Genomic DNA, 19004 nt, shown 5'->3' on the forward strand with positions numbered 1-19004 from the left:
TCAAAATATTATGTTATCTGAACTACATTCATTATCGAAGTTGATTTGACAAAAGATAAAAAGTTGTGATTACAAATAATTAAATTTCTTTTTTACAGTGTGGTGAAAACTACATTACCCATGATGCTGTGCAGAAAATTACACCAATCAGTGTCGAAACTAGCTAAAAGATCTCTTTAGCTCCGCCCACTCCCATGAAGCATTGCGAATGACATGATCTAGTCAATCTTCCTAAACTCTCAAAACAATTTGTGTAGACGAAATACTTTAACGAAGACTTTTTCTAAATCCCTATGGGAAAAATGTATGGAAAAAAATACTTCCGGAACCAGTGTCGCTGAAAAGGGGGTAGGCGCTAATGCGTTCTATAGATGTAACGTCACCAGCATCAGAATATTGTCATTCCCTCATAAACTACATTCCCCATAACTCACTGCCCGGTCTCATCATCCCTGATTGGATCCACCGGTGTCGATTGGTGCGTCCCAATTCGCATACTGTCCGTCCTAAATAGTATTCGAAAATTTAATTACATCCCAAATCGTAGTATGTTGAAATGAGTGGTACAAAGATTTTTGCGGTCAGAATCCGAAGTGCAGATGGATGCGGCTGATATTGCCCACAACCCATCGCGCTTTGGACGAAGATTCGGTTAGAACTACAAACATGAGTGATAAGTGTTTAAAAAACTACAGCCATTTATGGTTATTCAGAGAGGTTTAGATAAAGGGGTTTGAGTGATTAATTATCAGTATCTAAACTGACGATAATGTATTTATTCAATGTTGTCTACATTATATTGCATCTGCAGCAGCATTGTGAACTTTTGTAAAGACACGTTTAGCCCTTAACTTTTAAATGCATCATTACATTCAAATTGCAAACACATGCAGAGAGTCTCCGCATGAAAGACCCGCGACTGACAGATCAACGTGCTACTACATTTCTCCCCGAAAACCGTAGGAAATTAAATTAGATTGAATGGAGGATTTTAACTGACAAGATGATTGACAGGGTAGTTTACGGTGACAGGATGCACGCGACAGATCTGTCTGTTAAAGATGAGGAAGTAGTATGTCCCAAAGCTTGACTACTCTTTTGCTACACACTCAAAACTATGTACATTCTCTTCACAAAAAGAATACATTCTTTTAGGGCGTAGTATAAGTAGGCGAATTGGGACGCAGCAATTTATTCCCTGCGAAGTCTTGTTTAGTGTTACACTGCAATTCCGTCTCTTGGTTTTGGATTTCATGCCTGTTTTGTGGATTACTCTTTTGCCTGTGTTCCCTGCCTTGTTGTGTTTGTTTGTATGGACTGCCTGCCTGTACTTTGGATTACCCTGTTCAATAAATGCTGCATTTGGATCCACAACGTTCTTGCCTCGGAGCAGTCCGTGACAATAGAGAACTGCAGTGATGTGTTTTTGATGTGACGTTAGCATCACCCTGGTTCCCTCAACAAAAACTCAATAGGATTTTCCATTAGCTTTTGGATTATTCGAGAAAATAAGCTCTGTAGCTAACAATAGTTTATGATTCTTACAGGTTTTGTTCATCATGATAATTAGGGCCCAAACACCAATGGTGCATAAAGTGTATACAATTTCCAATACCTACTAAAAAGTATCTTTGAGCGAAGCCCTAAACGCTACAGGAAGTCAGGCGTTTTTTTTATTTTTTCTGTGATTTTTGTGTTTTTTGCCATTTTCAGGCGTCGTACTTTAAGGATCTCTTCCTAGAGTTTTAATGAGATAATCTTTAAATGTGGTGACTGTAATCATAAGGCTTTTGCAACACTAAATTGCGAAGATCTTGAGTTTTCGTCGAAGGGCGTGTCTTTGGCGGCCTGTTTCCCCATGAAACAGGAAGTTGCTGTAACTCAGGCAAGCAATGTCCAATCTGCCCCAAACTTCACGCGTTCGATAAGAGTTGTGTCCTGACCACATGCCCAAGCCCGTATTAAGTTACAGTAATAGCGCCACCTGCTGGCAACAGGAAGTAACATGTTTAACACTCTTATGGACTACTAGAAATATACTAAAATATGCCATTGAGTGCTAAACATGCTAGAAACATGCTAGCAAAACTTGGCTGAGTGCTAAAGCATGCTATTATCGCCATGAAACAGTTGTTGTAACTCAAGCATACAATGTCCAATCTGCCCCAAACTTCTCATGTTTGATAAGAGTCATGGCCTGAAGTCATCTACATGCCAAAATGTAGTTACAGTCATAGCGCCACCAGCTGGCAGCAAGAAGAGTGACAGTTACAAATTACTTTGAAGTAATCCTTCAATATTTACCTACTTAAATGCATATTGCCCACCCATACTCTGTTTTCCTAAAGCCACTGGGTGGCGGTGGCACCGGTGCGAGGGCCCTATCATCACTGCTTGCATTTGTAATCTTCATAAATGTACTTTTATGAATTTTGAAGCCTAAATACAAAAAGAAGTAAAAATCTAAATGTAAAAACAACACCACCGTTAATCTTCTGACAACTTTATATAAAAACATCTTCCCTAAAAGTTTGAGTTAAAATAGTTTGCAAGATCAAGATTATGAACACAATGAGGCTGTGAAAGCGGACTAGTGAGTCTGTGTGATGATGTTTAATGTCCAACAACCTCTGTAGTCCCATTTAGACACTTGTTAGCAACCAAGACAAGTAAAAACTTTAAAAAGACTCTCTCTCTCTCTCTCTCACTCACACACACACACACACACACAAGGGGATTTATTGATGTATTTTTTGTTAAAAATAATTATTATCTTATTTCAGGCATTTAACCAACCAAAAAAAAACCTTTAAAAAAAAATACTGCCTTTGGAACGACGCTAAAATGCTCATTTGAAGGTTTTGGCCTACAGAAATACATCATCCCTGCAGTACTCCATTGCAACTCATTTTAGCCAAGAACTGGCCACTTTTACCACTGAACGAAATCTGACTGGAGCTCGCAGTGGTTTTGTGTCTAGTCTGTTTTGGGGGCGGGTGTGCAAGTGTGCCGCCTGAGGCTGCGACTAGTTGTGCTGAGCAAACATGGCTAACAGGTACTTAATGTTTGCAATTTGTCCCATTTCCAGTTATTTATTCTTTCTTTCCTACAAATCATTTTCTTGGAGATGGCCGCATCTACCTCCTGATGTGAATCATTAGAGCTCATGTCAGGCTTCCAGCTGTCTTCAGCGAGACCCACGTCTGCTCCACCGTCATCCTATCAAATCAGACTGCTAGTGTCTCATAGCAGACATCAATTATGCATACGCAGACAGACTATACTGGAATGCATAATGTCTAACTTTGGGTTCCACCAAGCAGAATGGAATTAAAAATATTTATATTCAACATTTCACTGTGTTTCTATATGCAGCATGAATCTGCAGAACAATTTTGCAAACCATTTATTTAGAAAAAGTGCATCATGGCCTCAAGTAGGGTGGATGACAATACCAACCCCATCTCATAGGAAAAGTAAATAAGCATGAAGACCCACCCCTAACCCCATCACTAAACATAACTGTCATGGGGTATAAGCAGATCGTACAAAAATTAATTAAATCATACGAAATTCATAAATTTACCCTTACGCTGGGTTGAAAGCCCTGTAACACCTTTGATGTTCCCAGCCAAAAGTCACTGGCCTTTTTAATTGCTTGTAAATCGCTTATTATGCTATATTATCACCAAATATTGGATTAACTCTTTTTGTCAACTTGTTTTCTTTTAAATAGGACAGGTTTTGTATTTCTTTTTTGAAACTGCTTGATTGTATGCCTCATTGATCTGAGGATAAAGTCCATCTCTGTGAAAGAGAAAGCATGAAATACCAAAATTAGTGCGCTGTAGCGCAAGTGTGCACGTATCCACACAGGTCCGAGGCCTTTATCTTTTGCAAGCACAAATGATCATATGTGAACATGATGAACATGCTCCTGAACACTAGGGCCCCATCTTGCACCCAGCGCAAATTACTTTGTACGTCGACGCATGTATCATTCCTATTTTGCACCCGACGCACAGCTGACTTTTCCCTCCACAGACGCACGTCTGCAAATTAGGGACTGAACTTGCGCTCGTGTGGGGCGGTTCAGTGAAAAGAGGAGGCGTGTTCCGGCGCAAACGCTCCCTGGTGCTATTTTGCAGTTTCAGAAAACAATTCCGCACAGACCAGGAAAACCCTGGTCTAAAGTCTATGGCACGTTATTCAGATGCTATTTTAAGGGCGCATGCTTGGCCGTAATGTAGCGTTTACACAACGCGCATACACTTTGATTCTCTCATCTACACAGACACAGCAGTTCATATTTTTGCAAACCATACATAATTACAAGGAAAAATATTACCACACGAGGGAAATCATTGCGGTGTCCATGAAGATGTGAAAAAATAGGCATAAATCTAGCTTACACATTTACCCAAATTATTCAGGCTAATTGTAGTAATGACGGATCAAACCTGTTTGATCAATAGTGGCAAGACACATTGGTATACAAGGACACCTGACAAAGTGGCTTGTCCGTCAAGAACCAGGAAATAAAATTCTGAAGACTGTGAAATCCCCTTTACCATCATGTAAGTTGCGTGTGCCTGGCAAATCCGCCGTTATAATAGCAATCCGCCATGGAACAAGCGCGCCTGCTCTTAAAGGGAATGTGAGATGACACTCTGATTGGTTTATTGTGCGTTACGCCCAAACCACACCTATGAGTAATGAAGCTACTTCAAACCAACCCATTTTAGATTTGCGCCGAGATCCGCCCACAAAGTTACTTGCATTTCGCGTTTTACTTGCGTTTCAGATCGTTAAAATAGGGCCCTAAATGTTTCTCTTATTTTTTAATGGATGGTCATTTTTGACTAATATAAGATCAATGAGACCTACAGTCACTCAGTTTCAAAAAGAAATACCATACCTGTGCTAATTGAAAGAAAACTAGTTGACAAAAAGATTGAATCTAATATTTGTCATAATATAGCATAACGAGAGATTTATAAGCATTTTTTTGCTGGGGAACACCACAAGTGTAATAAGGTGGGAAATAATCCCAAAAAAGAACAAAATTATTCCAAAAGTTTTAGTCCAATACGATAACATTAACTAACATTTTGGGGTTACAACAACCATAAGTATTATTGTTGAACAGTGCATTTACAATTTCTACTTGTCCCCTATACATGTTTTGAACAACTTGAGGGTGAGTAAATGATGACAAATTTTGATTCTTGGGGTGAACTATCCCTTTAAGGATGCAGTCTATAAATCTTTAAAAATCCTTAAGCATTATCAATCTTAAAGTTAATCAGACTAACACCATAAAACCGTAATGATAATAATTAGCCCTAAAATCAAGCATTTTTGTAGAACGATTATTTTAATAGCTATTAAAGTGGAAGAACTGAGGTTTCATGAATCATAAATGGATGTTGACTAATGAACTGTTTCATGAGCTGTGTGAGATCGGGCAGAAATGTGTCGTCAGTACAAACACAGAAGACTGATTATAGCTCAGACTGTACGGAAGATGTCTTACCATAAGGCAACCTAAATGGACGTTTGCTCTAAGTGGCCATATTAAAACAAAGCTTCATTTTTTTTAGTTCGAGTGGCAAAACTCTTGTTGTCGGAAGTGTAATAGAGAAGAGTGTTACAGTGCCATGATCAAATGTGTTGTTGTGTTTAACACCCCACAGTGCTACTTTTAGATACACCAGATGTTTCTGCAAAAAGCATTTGACCCTGACGGGAAAGAGAAGCTATACACTTAAAGCGATAGTTCACCCAAAAACTAAAATTATATCATTTACTCACACTCATGTCGTTCCAAACCTGTTTGACTTTATTTCTTCCTTGGAATATGAAAAATATCTTAGTGTCCCCCCCCCCCTCCCCCCCTCCATACAATGAAAGTCAATGGTGTTGAATATAGTTTGGACCCCATTGACTTTCATTGTGTGAAAAAACTATTTTTCAAAATATCTTCTTTTGTGTTCCGCACTAGAAAGTAGGCCTAATTCATGTATGAAACGGCATGAGGTCGAGTAAATGATGACCGCATTTTAGTTTTTGGGAATAATGGGTTTCAGCAATATGACTGAAGTATTTACTCCTCTATGTGTCATTTAAACCACCATTATCTTTCTAAGCTACACAAATGACAAAATGCGGAAAGGGTTATGTGTGTTTTTGCTGTCATCCTAGAGCAGACTAATAAACACTTACAGCACTTCATCTCTCCATACCGCCATTATACAGCCATGCAGCAGAATATAGTCAGTTAATGATATATTTTAGCTGACACTAACAGAAAATCAACACACAAGAACTTGAACCTTATGTTTGTTTGTGTGTCATTACCAGACAGATGGCATGGCAGTGTGTGAAGATTTTTTTGTTTGTTTTTTTGCCCTAATAACACAGATCCATCTCTGTTGATGCTTGTAAGAGTGGTGGGGTGTTGTGCACTGGGATGCTTACTGTGCAGCAGGCCAAGAGGAACAGAGAGGAGAGGAAGTTCATTTAGAAACCACAGCTCCCCCTGCTGGATGACGGAGTATGTACACTTTGACACATGACATGAAGGTTGTTCAAGTTAAAGCAGAACTCCGGTCAATTTTAACATTGAGCTCAATTTTTAGTAAATTTGGAGTGCTGTCAATACAGAGAACACCGTGTTATCCTCATTTTAAAATTTGCACCCTATTGACTTAAATGGGGTCTAATTTTAAACCTGCTTTTATTTCTCTTATCATCCTTGATGTGTCATACAAGTGCCCAGCCATGTTGAGTGATTCCTTCAGAGTGAACACGAGTGAATCTGACTGCAGTAGATGTGAAAGATATTAATAAAAATGATGTTATATCAGCCAGCGCACAGACCTGTATTTACTTCCTGTTTTCGGTCGAAGTCCAAAGTAGTCTATTGTCGAGTTCACGCGCGTGATCTAAGTAACTAAACCTATGCAAGTGAACTCGACAATCGACTACTTTGGACTTCCACCAAGTTTTGAACTGCGATAAACAGGAGTTCAAGTTTTGAAGTTGGGGAAATCCTTTAATCTGGTGGTGGTTTATACAATCCCATTTCCAGTAAAGTTGGGACATTTTGTAAAATGCAATGAAATCAAGAATCTGTCATTTGTTAATTCTCTTTAAAGGGTTAGTTCACCCAAAAATTGTAATTGTTCTATAAATTACTCACCCTCAAGCCATCCAAGGTGTATTTTTAAAGGGGCACTTGGCAAATATTTAAACTTAATAAAAACCGTTGAGAAATCATTTGGATGGTTAAATAACCTGTTCTGGTGAAAATAGTGACTTTCCCCACTCCCCCCAGCGTTCCCAGGCGGAAAACCAACCTTGCAACATGGGGACTACCGTCGTCCCGGTATATTGGAAATAGGAAGTATCGAGAAACGCGAACTGCTTTACGGCAATTCGACATACATGTCAATGTTCTATGATACTGTATTACCCACCTCGGTAGACATAGCTTCACACGATAAAGTTGGCCGGCTCCGATAATAACATATGCACATGAGCAGCGGTAGAAAGGGGGAGGAGGGTGCCGCAAGTGATTTTTTTTTTTTACGACCGTGTTGTGAAATATACGCCCCACAGCTGTAGGGGAAGCTCGTTGAGAAAACATGCCACAACAAAAGTGAAAATCAGCGAAGAAATGGCTAAAGTTACCGTGTTCCCCTTTGAAGAGAAATGTCGGAGGAGCTTGAGTTTGTTGTCCAGCACTGTTTGTTTGAACCGCGAGAGGCGTCAAAGCTTTTGCCATTCCTACATCCTACGTCGTCAAGTGTTACTCTTTTGGCGTAAGCCGACTTGCATAGGCCGTCTGCCTGAAGCTAGTTATTTTAGTTGATAAAGTTTTAAATATGGATGTTTTTCTTACACGAAAACATTGCTTCGCTTGGGCTTCCCGGGGCCGTGTGGAGCACTTTTATCATGGATAGATGCACTTTTATGGACTTCAAAACAGAAACGGCCATTCACTGCCATTATAAAGCTTGGAAGAGCCAGGACATTTTTTAATAAAACTCTGATTGTATTCGTCTGAAAGAAGAATGTCATATACACCATATATGACTTGAGGGTAAGTCAAGAGTTGAGAGTAAATCATGGGCTAATTTTAAAGGAGAACTCCGGTTAATTTTAACATTGAGCTCAATTTTTAGTAAATTTGGAGTGCTGTCAATACAGAGAACAATGACAAAAATCGGTGTTGCCTACACCGTGTTATCCTCTTTTTAAAATTTGCACCCTATTGACTTAAATGGGGTCTAATTTTAAACCTGCTTTTATTTCTCTTATCATCCTTGATGTGTCATACAAGTGCCCAGCCATGTTGAGTGATTCCTTCAGAGTGAACACGAGTGAATCTGACTGCAGTAGATGTGAAAGATATTAATAAAAATTGTTATATCAGCCAGCGCACATACCTGTATTTAGTTCCTGTTTTCGGTCGAAGTCCAAAGTAGTCGATTGTCGAGTTCACGCGCATATGTTTAGTTACCTATGATCACGCGCGTGAACTCGACAATCGACCACTTTGGACTTCGACTGAAAACAGGATGTAAATACAGGTATGTGCGTACATTTATCCATGTTCGTAGAGTTCGTTCTTGGAGTAAGAAAGTAAGTAAACTGTGTGTTTACAGCTTTTCAAAAATGGCGGGTGCTGTTTCGTATGGCATGCGTTCGGCCAATCAATTTATACTTACATCACTGGTAGTTCCTATTGTGCTGGGTTAGACCCTACTCTGAAGTAGAAGCTAATTTAGTACCCCAAAAGGCGTTCCTATAACTAAAATCGTACATCTCCACTTCCATGGTACCATCACGCTTTATGCAAGTCACCCATGCCGTTTGCACTAATGCACCCCCATACCATGACAGATGTTTGCTTTTGCACCTGTCGCTGATGAACAAACTGAAACGTGGACTCATCTGACCACAGCACACATTTCCAACACACTACTTTTAGACTATCTGAGATTAAATATTGTGAAAATGTTCAAGAGAATTAACAAATCACAGATTTTTGATTTCATTGCATTTTGCAAAATTATATGCATTACCATTCAAAATTTGGGGTTGATACATTTGTTCCCGAAAGATCATTTAATGAATACCTGGTTAGAAATCAAACAAATGGCTACCCCTGGGGTCCTAGACTGAACTACAGTAGATAGACATAATGAACTTTTCATGATACCGGATCATTCCAGCCCAACTTTACTTCTTATTACCACCCAACATTTGGCAGGCACAGCTTGATTTCTATCTGGATTCTCACAAAGAGAATTCTAAATTTAGTTTCTTGTTTTCAAGCTTGCCAAGGGGAATGCCTGATCTCACTGACCCTGTCGAACGCAAAAAACACACAGACGTCAGACACACACATGGGTTTACACAGGTGCTACAAACAAATGACATAGACAAATGAGTGAGTCTCCAACAAGACTGTTTTCAGCACGGCATTCACTTCACAGCCCAGTGTAAACGTAATGATGCATTACAGTCAATTCTACCCAGTCTGGAAATATGAAAATGTGAATTATTAATGTCGTTACAATTTCTGAAACTGTGCACATCTCCGCTTTCAATTTTGCGGATGAACCAGAGTATGAAAAATGTGAACAAAAGGGAGATGAGCACAAGACGAGGGAAAAATAAAAGCTGAAGGTGTATGTTATTGTGCGTCAGAGTGAATGAACATCTTTGATTTCAGCAGTCAACACAGGTGAGCATGTCCTCACTCTTGCCAGCTTTTTTGGAAACCAAATTCTCCTGGCCATGTGTAAGTCATTATGCATGCAAATCTGCCAGAGGATTTTCCATTGCTTCTAGAGATTTACATGGCCGCTGACAGACTGAGTATTATTAAAGGAGAGCTCAGAGGGGATCGACTAGGGATTTTTCTCTTTTTTTTTATGTGATGACTTCAGATGAAGGTTAGATAGGTGATTCGTTTGCAGTTGAGACACTTTGTTGTGTCCAAAAATAGAAAAAAAAGTGGTCAAAAAGGGGACATTCATCTGTTCCCTAACCTTCAAATGTTGTGTTACCCATGAATCAAACCATAACCTGTGGTAGGAAGTTTAAATACCACTTTTCCACTGGCCGCCCATGACCATCACTCATCTTTTCCTGTAAAAAAAAAAAATTGGTGTAGCAACCCCTGATCCCACAGTATTCAAAATCGCAGCTCATTATAGTAAACCAAATAGACACAAGCAAAATCAAACATAAAAATTAATATTGAACTGATTTTGGGCACCCTCAGATCAAGACGACAGTGGGAGAAGTAGTTGGTAACAAAAAAAGATTTGTGAAAAAAAATGTGTTTGTAAATTTCAAAAACAGAAACAAGCACACTTCTTCATTATTACAGTAAACACTAAAGCATTAAAAATAGATTGTTGTTTTAAATGATTAAACAATAAAACTGTTCAAAATGATGAAGTATTGATGAAGTATGATGGAGACACTTTCCAGATGTCAAACATTGGTGGATCATGTTCACAGTTTTTCTCGATTGTTTACACACATTTTCTGAAAGTATGCCTCATACTCTCAGAACTCTACACACAAATCAAAACACACACACACACACACACACAAAATGGGCAAAACCCCTCAATTCTCCTGCAAAATGAAACTTTACATTCAAAACAATGTTCTTTCTTCTCAAAATGGTATTTTGTTTTCAAATGACACACACAAACTATTATATGAATAGACATTTATAAGAACCAGTTGAACACTGATGTGCTCAATGTAAAACACTATGATGAATGGAAAACACTTCTTTTCCATTCATCATAATGACTTAGGCCTTTTTTTCATTCAGTGTTACACTTACAGACAGTAGTGTGTTGTACAATAAGTGTGTTGTACACACATAAGTGTGTTGTACAATATTTGAGAATATTGTTTTTATACTCAGAACACACAAATACACAGTAACAAATCTATTTTATTTTCCCCCACAAAAACAATGTACACAGTGTACATCCCAACCAACACAAAGTAGCACATACAGTGGTCTACATACAAAATAACAGAAGAATTTACTGTATACAGTTACAGTAAAAACAAAAAAATAACATCAGCCTCTGTTTCCAATGTTGGCATCCATTGCTCCATTGAAGAGCTCACCTGTTGCCCTTTTATGCTAAAGCTCTGATTGCTAATTGTAAAAATGTGTGACGGGTGTTTGCTCATGTGATGAGTCTTGTGAAAACAAGAGATTTTTTGCATGAAAATTGTGCCAAATGCAGAGAATTGTGTGTAGTGTTTTGAAAAAAAGTGTGTTTTAGAGCTGCAATTTGAGTGTAAAGCAGGAATTGTGCTTGTAGTTTAGCAGAATTGGTTCAGGGGGTTGGTGCATGAGTTACATGTTGTGGTCATTGTGTCTCAAGTACCAGTATTTGTGTGTAAACAATTGAGAAAAACTGTAATGTAATGAAGGTGTGAACTTAAAGGGATATTTCTTAAAGGCAAGTTAGCAAGTCCTTTGCTGCAAGTATCACTTCCATCCTTTGGGGTTGCAAGAATTCAGCATTTAAAAGAGAGCAATCAGATATTAGTTTAGTCTTAAAGGGATAGTTCACCCAAAAATGAAAATTCTGTCATCATTTACTCATCATCATGTCGTTCCAAACCCTCAAGACTTTCGTTCTTCTTAGAAAAACAAATGAAGATCTTTTGTGTTATTATTTGTGTTCAGAGGATGAATGAAAGTCTTATGGGTTTGGAACGACATGAGGGCGAGTAATTGATGACAAAATTTTCATTTTTGGGTGAACTATCCCTTTAAGGAGAACTGACTTCCTACATCTACTAAAATCACACTGAATCCAGTTGGTTTCAAATCATCGCAAAAATGGCTTGATTTACGAGACAAGCTCCAGCATCATCTGTTTGCAGATGCCTCTTGGTTTGGTGTGTTGTGTCTAAATGCAATGATTTTCAGAAGTGCTTATCCAGCGTCCAAATACTTTTTGGCATAACTGTTTGTTATATAATATGATATTTGAGATGTCTTACGTTTTGTAGCTTTGACTGCGGGGGAATGATGGAAAATTGAGCAGGAGATCCTGCATTCCGGTATCATTGACAGCATTAGATCATAAACAGGCAAATACTTCAATTTAGGTCTATTTCAACCACATGCTATTTGATTATGGCAGGATTTCCATTCTGTGATTTCAATATTGTGGATATTTGTGGTGATGACCTAATGGAGACCCACCTGGACCATCACACAGGCAGGTGTTGATGTGGTACCAACCAGATCCAGCGGTGGGCAAGGTAAAACTTCTGCGCTAGTAACACTATGTATTTGAGCATAATTAAACTTATTTGAAACATTACCCAATGTTGAAATAAAAATGTATGGATTACATTAATGAGCTCTTTGTGACCAATACTTCAGATGTTGAAATTTCCAGTCAAATACAGAGAATATTATGTGAATTATCAGCGGCTATTCAGGACAAATCTAAACTGCTTTTTCCCACGTGTGTCACCCTGTGTTACTTTTGCATGGCAGGTTTCAAGACAATCAGTCAATCAATCAATCAATCAATCAATCAATCAATCAATCACTTTATTTATAAAGCACAATTAAACACAACTTCCACTGACCAATGGGCTGTACAGAGTGAAAGGGGGGGGGGGGGACAATAACATGATAAAAGACAAAGACAAACAGGACAACTGCATCAACATTCATATTTTATACGACAGATCAAATAAAACACATTTTTTACCTAACTTTACAATTTGACAGGGTGGGTGCAGTTCTAATTTCAATAGGGAGATTGTTCCAATCAATCAATCAGAAATGTTACATCTTGAAGTATTAAAATGCATTAATTGCCCCTGACTATTTTTATACAGATGCTGAATATGTATTATTTGCATATTTAAATATACTATTTAAAATTTGAACATTTTATATATTTAATAAATTAAAAAATATATTTATTACTATTGACATTTACTGTATGTAAAGCAAAAGGAGCTTGAAACATCAACTATAAAAAAAGAAAATTAAACTACACATTACTTTATGGAGGGCTTATGACCTATTACCTTCGCCTTGGGATAGTTCACGTAAAATTGTAAATTCTGTCATTATTTACCTTTGTGTCATCCAAACCTGTATAACTTCCTTTCTTCTGTGGAATGTAAAATAATACTTTTTTTTTTAAGAATGTCTCTTCTTTGTAATGTAGCAACTCGATCCAAAATTTCCACCTTGAATTTTCCCTGCCTCATCTATATGCTTAAAGAGATTTAATGTAATGTCAAGTATTTGATCAATTTATTATTTGTAAAAAAAAGTGCCTCACAGCTAAATGCTGAGAAACACGGTGAAGCCAGTTAATGTTTTATTTCTCCACAGATTTACAAATGAAAGCATGTATCAACATAATGATGCTTTCTCATGAGCATCTCTACTTTACTTGCATTATCTCATAAACCAAAGTAAAAAAAAATTTCACTGATGAGCAGGCCATCACCTCCGTGGTGAAGATGTTTTCTACATGACCTTACAGACTGAGGAGGTGACCCTGCCCAAAGCTTTGCATGCTGATTTCCATGTGTTCCATTCATGCCAGTAAATGTGTTTAGACCCTCCAGAGCCAGAACGAGTCACAGAGTGAAGGAGACTTCATGCAGAGGACACTGCTGACAGAGATGGCCATAAAGTGAGTCCCTGCTTATTAATGATATTTTTAAATGATATTCAAGACTGCTACGCCTGAATTTACTGGTCACGAGGAATTTCAGATTCGAAGGATTTGAAGTTAGGAATAATTTTGGCAGAATGCAATTGGTTACGTGTTTTGAAATCAATATATTTGAAATCTGTATCACAATCAGCTTCACCAGTGAAGGATCTCCATGTAATTTTCAAGGGTAGATTTTGTTGCTTTTCTCAGGAACCTGTTGATGATGTTGACTCCTGGGGCGAGTCCATCGAGAAGCTTCTGTCCTGCAAAGGTGAGAAAATTCACTTCTGAATATAGTGAATATCCTGCGCCATTAAACAGAGATCCATCAAAGAAAAGTCTTAATATTACTCTTAAAGGCTTTGGTTTGTTCTTTATCGGCAATAAAAAGTGTTCACATTTGTTTTTAATGGTTATCCCATAATAATAACATGACAAATGAGACATAAAATAGAGCTATATGATAAATATTTTGAAATCTAAAAAATGTTGGGTTGTTTTAACCCAATTTTGGGTCAAATATGGACAAACCCAAAAGTTGGATTAAAAATGCATTTTAAAAATGTAACCCAACGGCTGGGTTAGTCCATATTTGACCCAAAATTGGGATAAAACAACCCAGCATTTTTTAGAGTGTAATAATTTTTTATACAGGTAATATATTTATAGAATCATTTGTAGATATATTACTTTTTGTCTATTTTCTGTATGGAAAGCATAAGAGAATACTTGATGATTATTATGCAGTTGATGATTGATGATTTTAAATGGCATAATGCAAATAAATAAAGAGTCGGTCGATTGTAAAGACTAGTCAAATTATGTTTGACTGAAGTCAATGGTTCATGTTGAAGTGAAGTCATCTCAATCTCATTCCTGCATAAAGATGTATCAAATAATTGTTTCTCATATGAAATTTAGCTCCTTGAATTCCATTCAAATGTTCAAACTTTTTAAATTTCAGTTTCGTCATATAAATTGGAGAACGAATACTTAACTATTTTCCATAATAAATTCTAACAATGGTGTCATGCTGCAGCGGGACAGATGGCTTTCCAGGACTTCTTGAAGTCGGAATACAGTGAGGAAAATATTCTGTTCTGGCTGGCATGTGAGGAATACAAAAAGATCACGAGTGCACCAGAGATGATCAGCATGGCAAACCAAATCTACACTGAGTTTGTGCAAACGGAAGCACCTAGACAGGTGAATTACAGCCCTCTGACTGAACTGAGCTGAGCTCTTGTAATGCCCTACTGAAGAAATCTATTAGTAGGTCCTGCTGCTCAAACGTTAGTTAGCAAGTCCTTTGCTGCAAGTATCACTTTCATCCTTTGGGGTTGCAAGAATTCAGCATTTAAAAGAGAACAATCAGATATTAGTTTAGTCTTAAAGGGATAGTTCACCCAAAAATGAAACTTCTGTCATCCTGTACTTCTTTCAGAAACTGTTTGGTTACATGCTACAGGTTTAATTATTTTGTGTTCAACAGAATAAGGAAACTCATGTAGGTTTAGAACAACTTTAGGTAGAGTAAATTATGACAGAATTTTTATTTTTGGGTGAACTATCACTTTAATTACATAATATCCAGAACCAGAGTTGGTGTAAAGTTACTTTGAAAAATAATGTGTTACATTATTGTGTTACTCCCTTAAAAAGTATCGAATTGTATTACTTAGTTAGCCTACTTTTTATGGAAAGTAATAAGTTACTATCCCTTTAATTGCATACGTCCAATTATATCCACAACCAGAGTTGGTAAAGTCACTTTAAAAAGTAACGAGTTACAATATTACACTGTAAAAAATGCTAACCTCCCCAACTCAAAATCGATTTTTCACATCGAAATTGTTCAATTGGCCCAAGTAAAATTCTGCAAATTGATAAAATTCACTTGGGCCAATTGAAAAATGTAGACGTGACCAGTCACTAGAAAATTTTGAGTTGGGGAGGATAGAATTTGTTTACAGTGTACGTTACTACCTTAAAAAATAACTAATTGTGTTACTTAGTTAATTTTTATGAAAAGTAATGTATTACTATCCCTTTATTTGCATAAGTCCCATTATATCCACAACCAGAGTTGGTTCAAGTTACTTTAAAAAGTAATGCGTTACAATAGGGCATTACTCCTTAAAAAAGTAACTGACTGTGTTACTAAGTTACTTTTTACGGAAAGTAATGCGTTACTATCCCTTTAATTATATAAGTCCCATTATATCCACAACTAGTGTTGGGGAAAGTTACTTTTCAAAGTATGACGTTACATTATTGCATTACTCCATGAAAAAGTAACTACCGGGTAATTGTGTTACTAAGTTACATTTTATGGAAAGTAATATGATACTATTCCTTTAATTACATAGCCTAAGTCCCATTATATCCACAACCAGAGTTGGTGTAAAGTTACTTTTAAAAGTAATGCGTTACAATATTGTGTTACTCCCTTAAAGCTACACTGTGTGATTTTTTTAGTTGATTCTTAGCAAAAAACACTTTGTTCTTTCAAAATGATATGTGCTCATTAATGTATAATTGTTCTACCAACAAGTATTCTCGTAAGCGTAGAATCTACCATTTATAATACATACGAGTGAGCTGCTCGAATGGCGGAAGCCATGTTGTGCCTCCATCTTGAAAATACATTAGCCAAAGAGAGCCATTCGATACCTGGAAATTCAAGCTTTGCCTTTCGCGCTTTTACACTCAGTGGCACCGTGACGAATGCGAGGGGGAGATTACTCGCGACTGCCGGCAGATTTTTAAATAATACAGCCACCGTAGGAGTTAAAACGCTCTTGCAATGGGAGGGGCTAGAAAGTAATATTCAATTAGTAGTCATATACAATTTCACAGCAAGATGGGAGTAATTCCTACACCGTGTAGCTTTAAAAAGTAACTAATTCTGTTACTAAGTTACTTTTTACGGAAAGTAATACGTTACTATTCATTTAATTACATAAGTCCCATTATATCCACAACCAGAGTTGGTGTAAAGTCACTTTTAAAAGTAATGCGGTACAATATTGTGTTACTCCCTTAAAAAGTAACAAGTTACTCAGTTACTTTTTATAGAAAGTAATATGTTACTATCCCTTTAATTAAATAAGTCCCATTATATCCATGACCAGAGTTGGTGTAAAGTTACTTTTTAAAGTAATGCGTTACAATATAGCGTTATTTAGTTCACACACTGCAAACAACGCCTCTGTACTTACTCCTGATTTCTCTGTCATTCAATAAATGGGAACGCAAAGTAACTTGTGTTACTTGTTTGAAAAAGTAACTCAGATATTATTTGTAAATTTAAAAGTAATCGGTTACTAGTTTCTGATTACGCAACTCGCGCTACTTGTAATGCAGTATCCCAACACTGTCCACAACATTAATAATAATAAAAAAAATCACATATTTTAATTTGATCCATTAACATTCTCAAATAATGATTCAAAATTTTTAGCCCCATCCTGACATCCCAAACTCCAGCTATGTCTTTGAGATGGCTAAAATTGAACAATACGCAATCATTTATTTGTTTCTTTGCTTGCTTGTCTGTTTAGTTATTTAATTAGATATGTTTAATTTATTTATTCATTTATTCGTTAACTCATTTTTATTTTTCTGAAGAAAAAAAGAAAGAGGGAAAAAAAGAAAAAATGTATTGCCGTTATTTTCAGGTCAACATTGATTCCGGGACTCGCACAAATATTACAAACAACATCTCGGAGCCGACCCTGGGCTCATTTGATACTGCACAGAAGATGATCTTCAGTCTAATGGCGAGAGACTGCTACCCCAGGTTTCTGAAGTCCGACATCTACCAGTGCATTCAGCAAAAGCATGGAAAGAGCTGATTTCAGAATGACTAATGGTACATCGAGTTTAACTATTACCAGCAACATATTTTTTTTAATGATTTTATATTTGGTAAGCAAGACCTTTTTAGTTTTGGACTGTTCTGAAATAGCTCTATTTTCATCATGATGTTGCCATATACGTTTTTTTTTTTTTTTTAAGGAAAAACATGTTTACAGTGTCAGATTAGGATCTTTTCTGGTTTTCATGCACTGTTGGCTTTTGTTTTATTTTCCCTCTTTACAGAAAATCAAACCATTTAACTACATCTCATATTGTACAATAACAGAAAATCATGCATCACAAAAATGTTTCCTGGTTATCAAATCAAATAACACATTGAGAATTTGAATGCTGCTTTCTTAACACAACCTGTACAGCCAATTTATCTACAATTCAGTTATATAATAGTGCAACCTATTGGTCAGACAATTTTTCAAACAATTTATTATTTTTTATTATTAAACCTTATCCTCTCTTCCCGTACCTATACGGGGTGTGTGTGTGTGTGTGTGTGTGTGTGTGTGTGTGTGTGTGTGTGTGTGTGTGTGTGTGTGTGTGTGTGTGTGTGTGTGTGTGTGTGTCTGCGTGCGTGCGTGCGTGTGTGCGTGTGTTCCAAGTTACGAGTCCGACAAATCTCCCAAGGTCTTGGGCCACTCCGATGAACACTTAATCTTTAAAAATTAAAACAAAATGAATGTCAGATCAAAATGACCTGAGGAGAGGATGATGATGTAAATCTTTTTTGTTATTAAAAGATGTTTTGTTTAGGTTTTCTTATGATTGATGTTATGACCGTCAGGAGGAAATTTGTAAAATGAATTTACAGAACCATTTAAATATGACCACTTTATAAAGGAACACCCTGGATTCCTTATATAAAAAAAGTGAAAATATATATAAAAATATATAAAATTTAAATAAATGAACATAAAACATGAAAAATTGTGTGAGTAATTTATATTGATTTTTTTTTTTTTTTTTTTTTATCTTTGCAGTTTTGTGGACCATGAGTAGATGGCACATTTAGTTTGACAATGAGGAACAAAAGTGAATGGGTTTTTAACAACTAAGGTCCATTCTTGCCAAAAACCACCAACTTAGACAGAAAAAGCATCTGACGGACATGTAAAGTGACCAACCACAATTAGTTTTGTTTTCATGTGATATTTAAAGGCAGATTATACCACAATAATAAACAAGCATTTAAAAAATAATCATAATAATAATTCATTATGCCAGAAAAATGTCTTTATAAAGTGGGAAATCTGCATAGGCTTTTATGGACCAGTGTCCTAAAAATTTTGTATTAGGCAGTCAATCAGACTAGAACTTGCCCATTTTTTGCACAATTTTTTTTTTTTTTTTTTTGAGTAATACTTATCA

General features: G+C 36.8%; 1 protein-coding gene across 1 annotated transcript; it reads left to right on the forward strand.

Moving 5' to 3' along the window:
• Positions 1 to 13678: 13678 nt before the first annotated feature.
• On the forward strand, positions 13679 to 18498 carry rgs1 (regulator of G protein signaling 1). The gene is made up of 4 exons (XM_079613428.1): positions 13679 to 13736; positions 13952 to 14031; positions 14800 to 14966; positions 17441 to 18498. The coding sequence occupies exons 1-4, from the start codon at positions 13702 to 13704 to the stop codon at positions 17615 to 17617; spliced, it is 459 nt and encodes a 152-aa protein (XP_079469554.1). The 5' UTR covers positions 13679 to 13701; the 3' UTR covers positions 17618 to 18498.
• The last annotated feature ends 506 nt before the right edge of the window (positions 18499 to 19004 follow it).

Source organism: Phoxinus phoxinus (genome assembly GCF_949152265.1).
Source record: "Phoxinus phoxinus genome assembly, chromosome: 5".
In the NCBI taxonomy this organism is placed as follows: domain Eukaryota; kingdom Metazoa; phylum Chordata; class Actinopteri; order Cypriniformes; family Leuciscidae; genus Phoxinus; species Phoxinus phoxinus.

What these genes read in the sequence shown, in the direction of transcription:
- rgs1 (XM_079613428.1), top strand. Translation starts at nt 13,702, where the DNA reads ATGCAGAGGACACTGCTGACAGAGATGGCCATAAA. An exon ending in GAAGCTTCTGTCCTGCAAAG is followed by an intron (nt 14,032 to 14,799) that starts GTGAGAAAATTC and finishes GTCATGCTGCAG; the next exon opens with CGGGACAGATGGCTTTCCAG. An exon ending in AAACGGAAGCACCTAGACAG is followed by an intron (nt 14,967 to 17,440) that starts GTGAATTACAGC and finishes CGTTATTTTCAG; the next exon opens with GTCAACATTGATTCCGGGAC.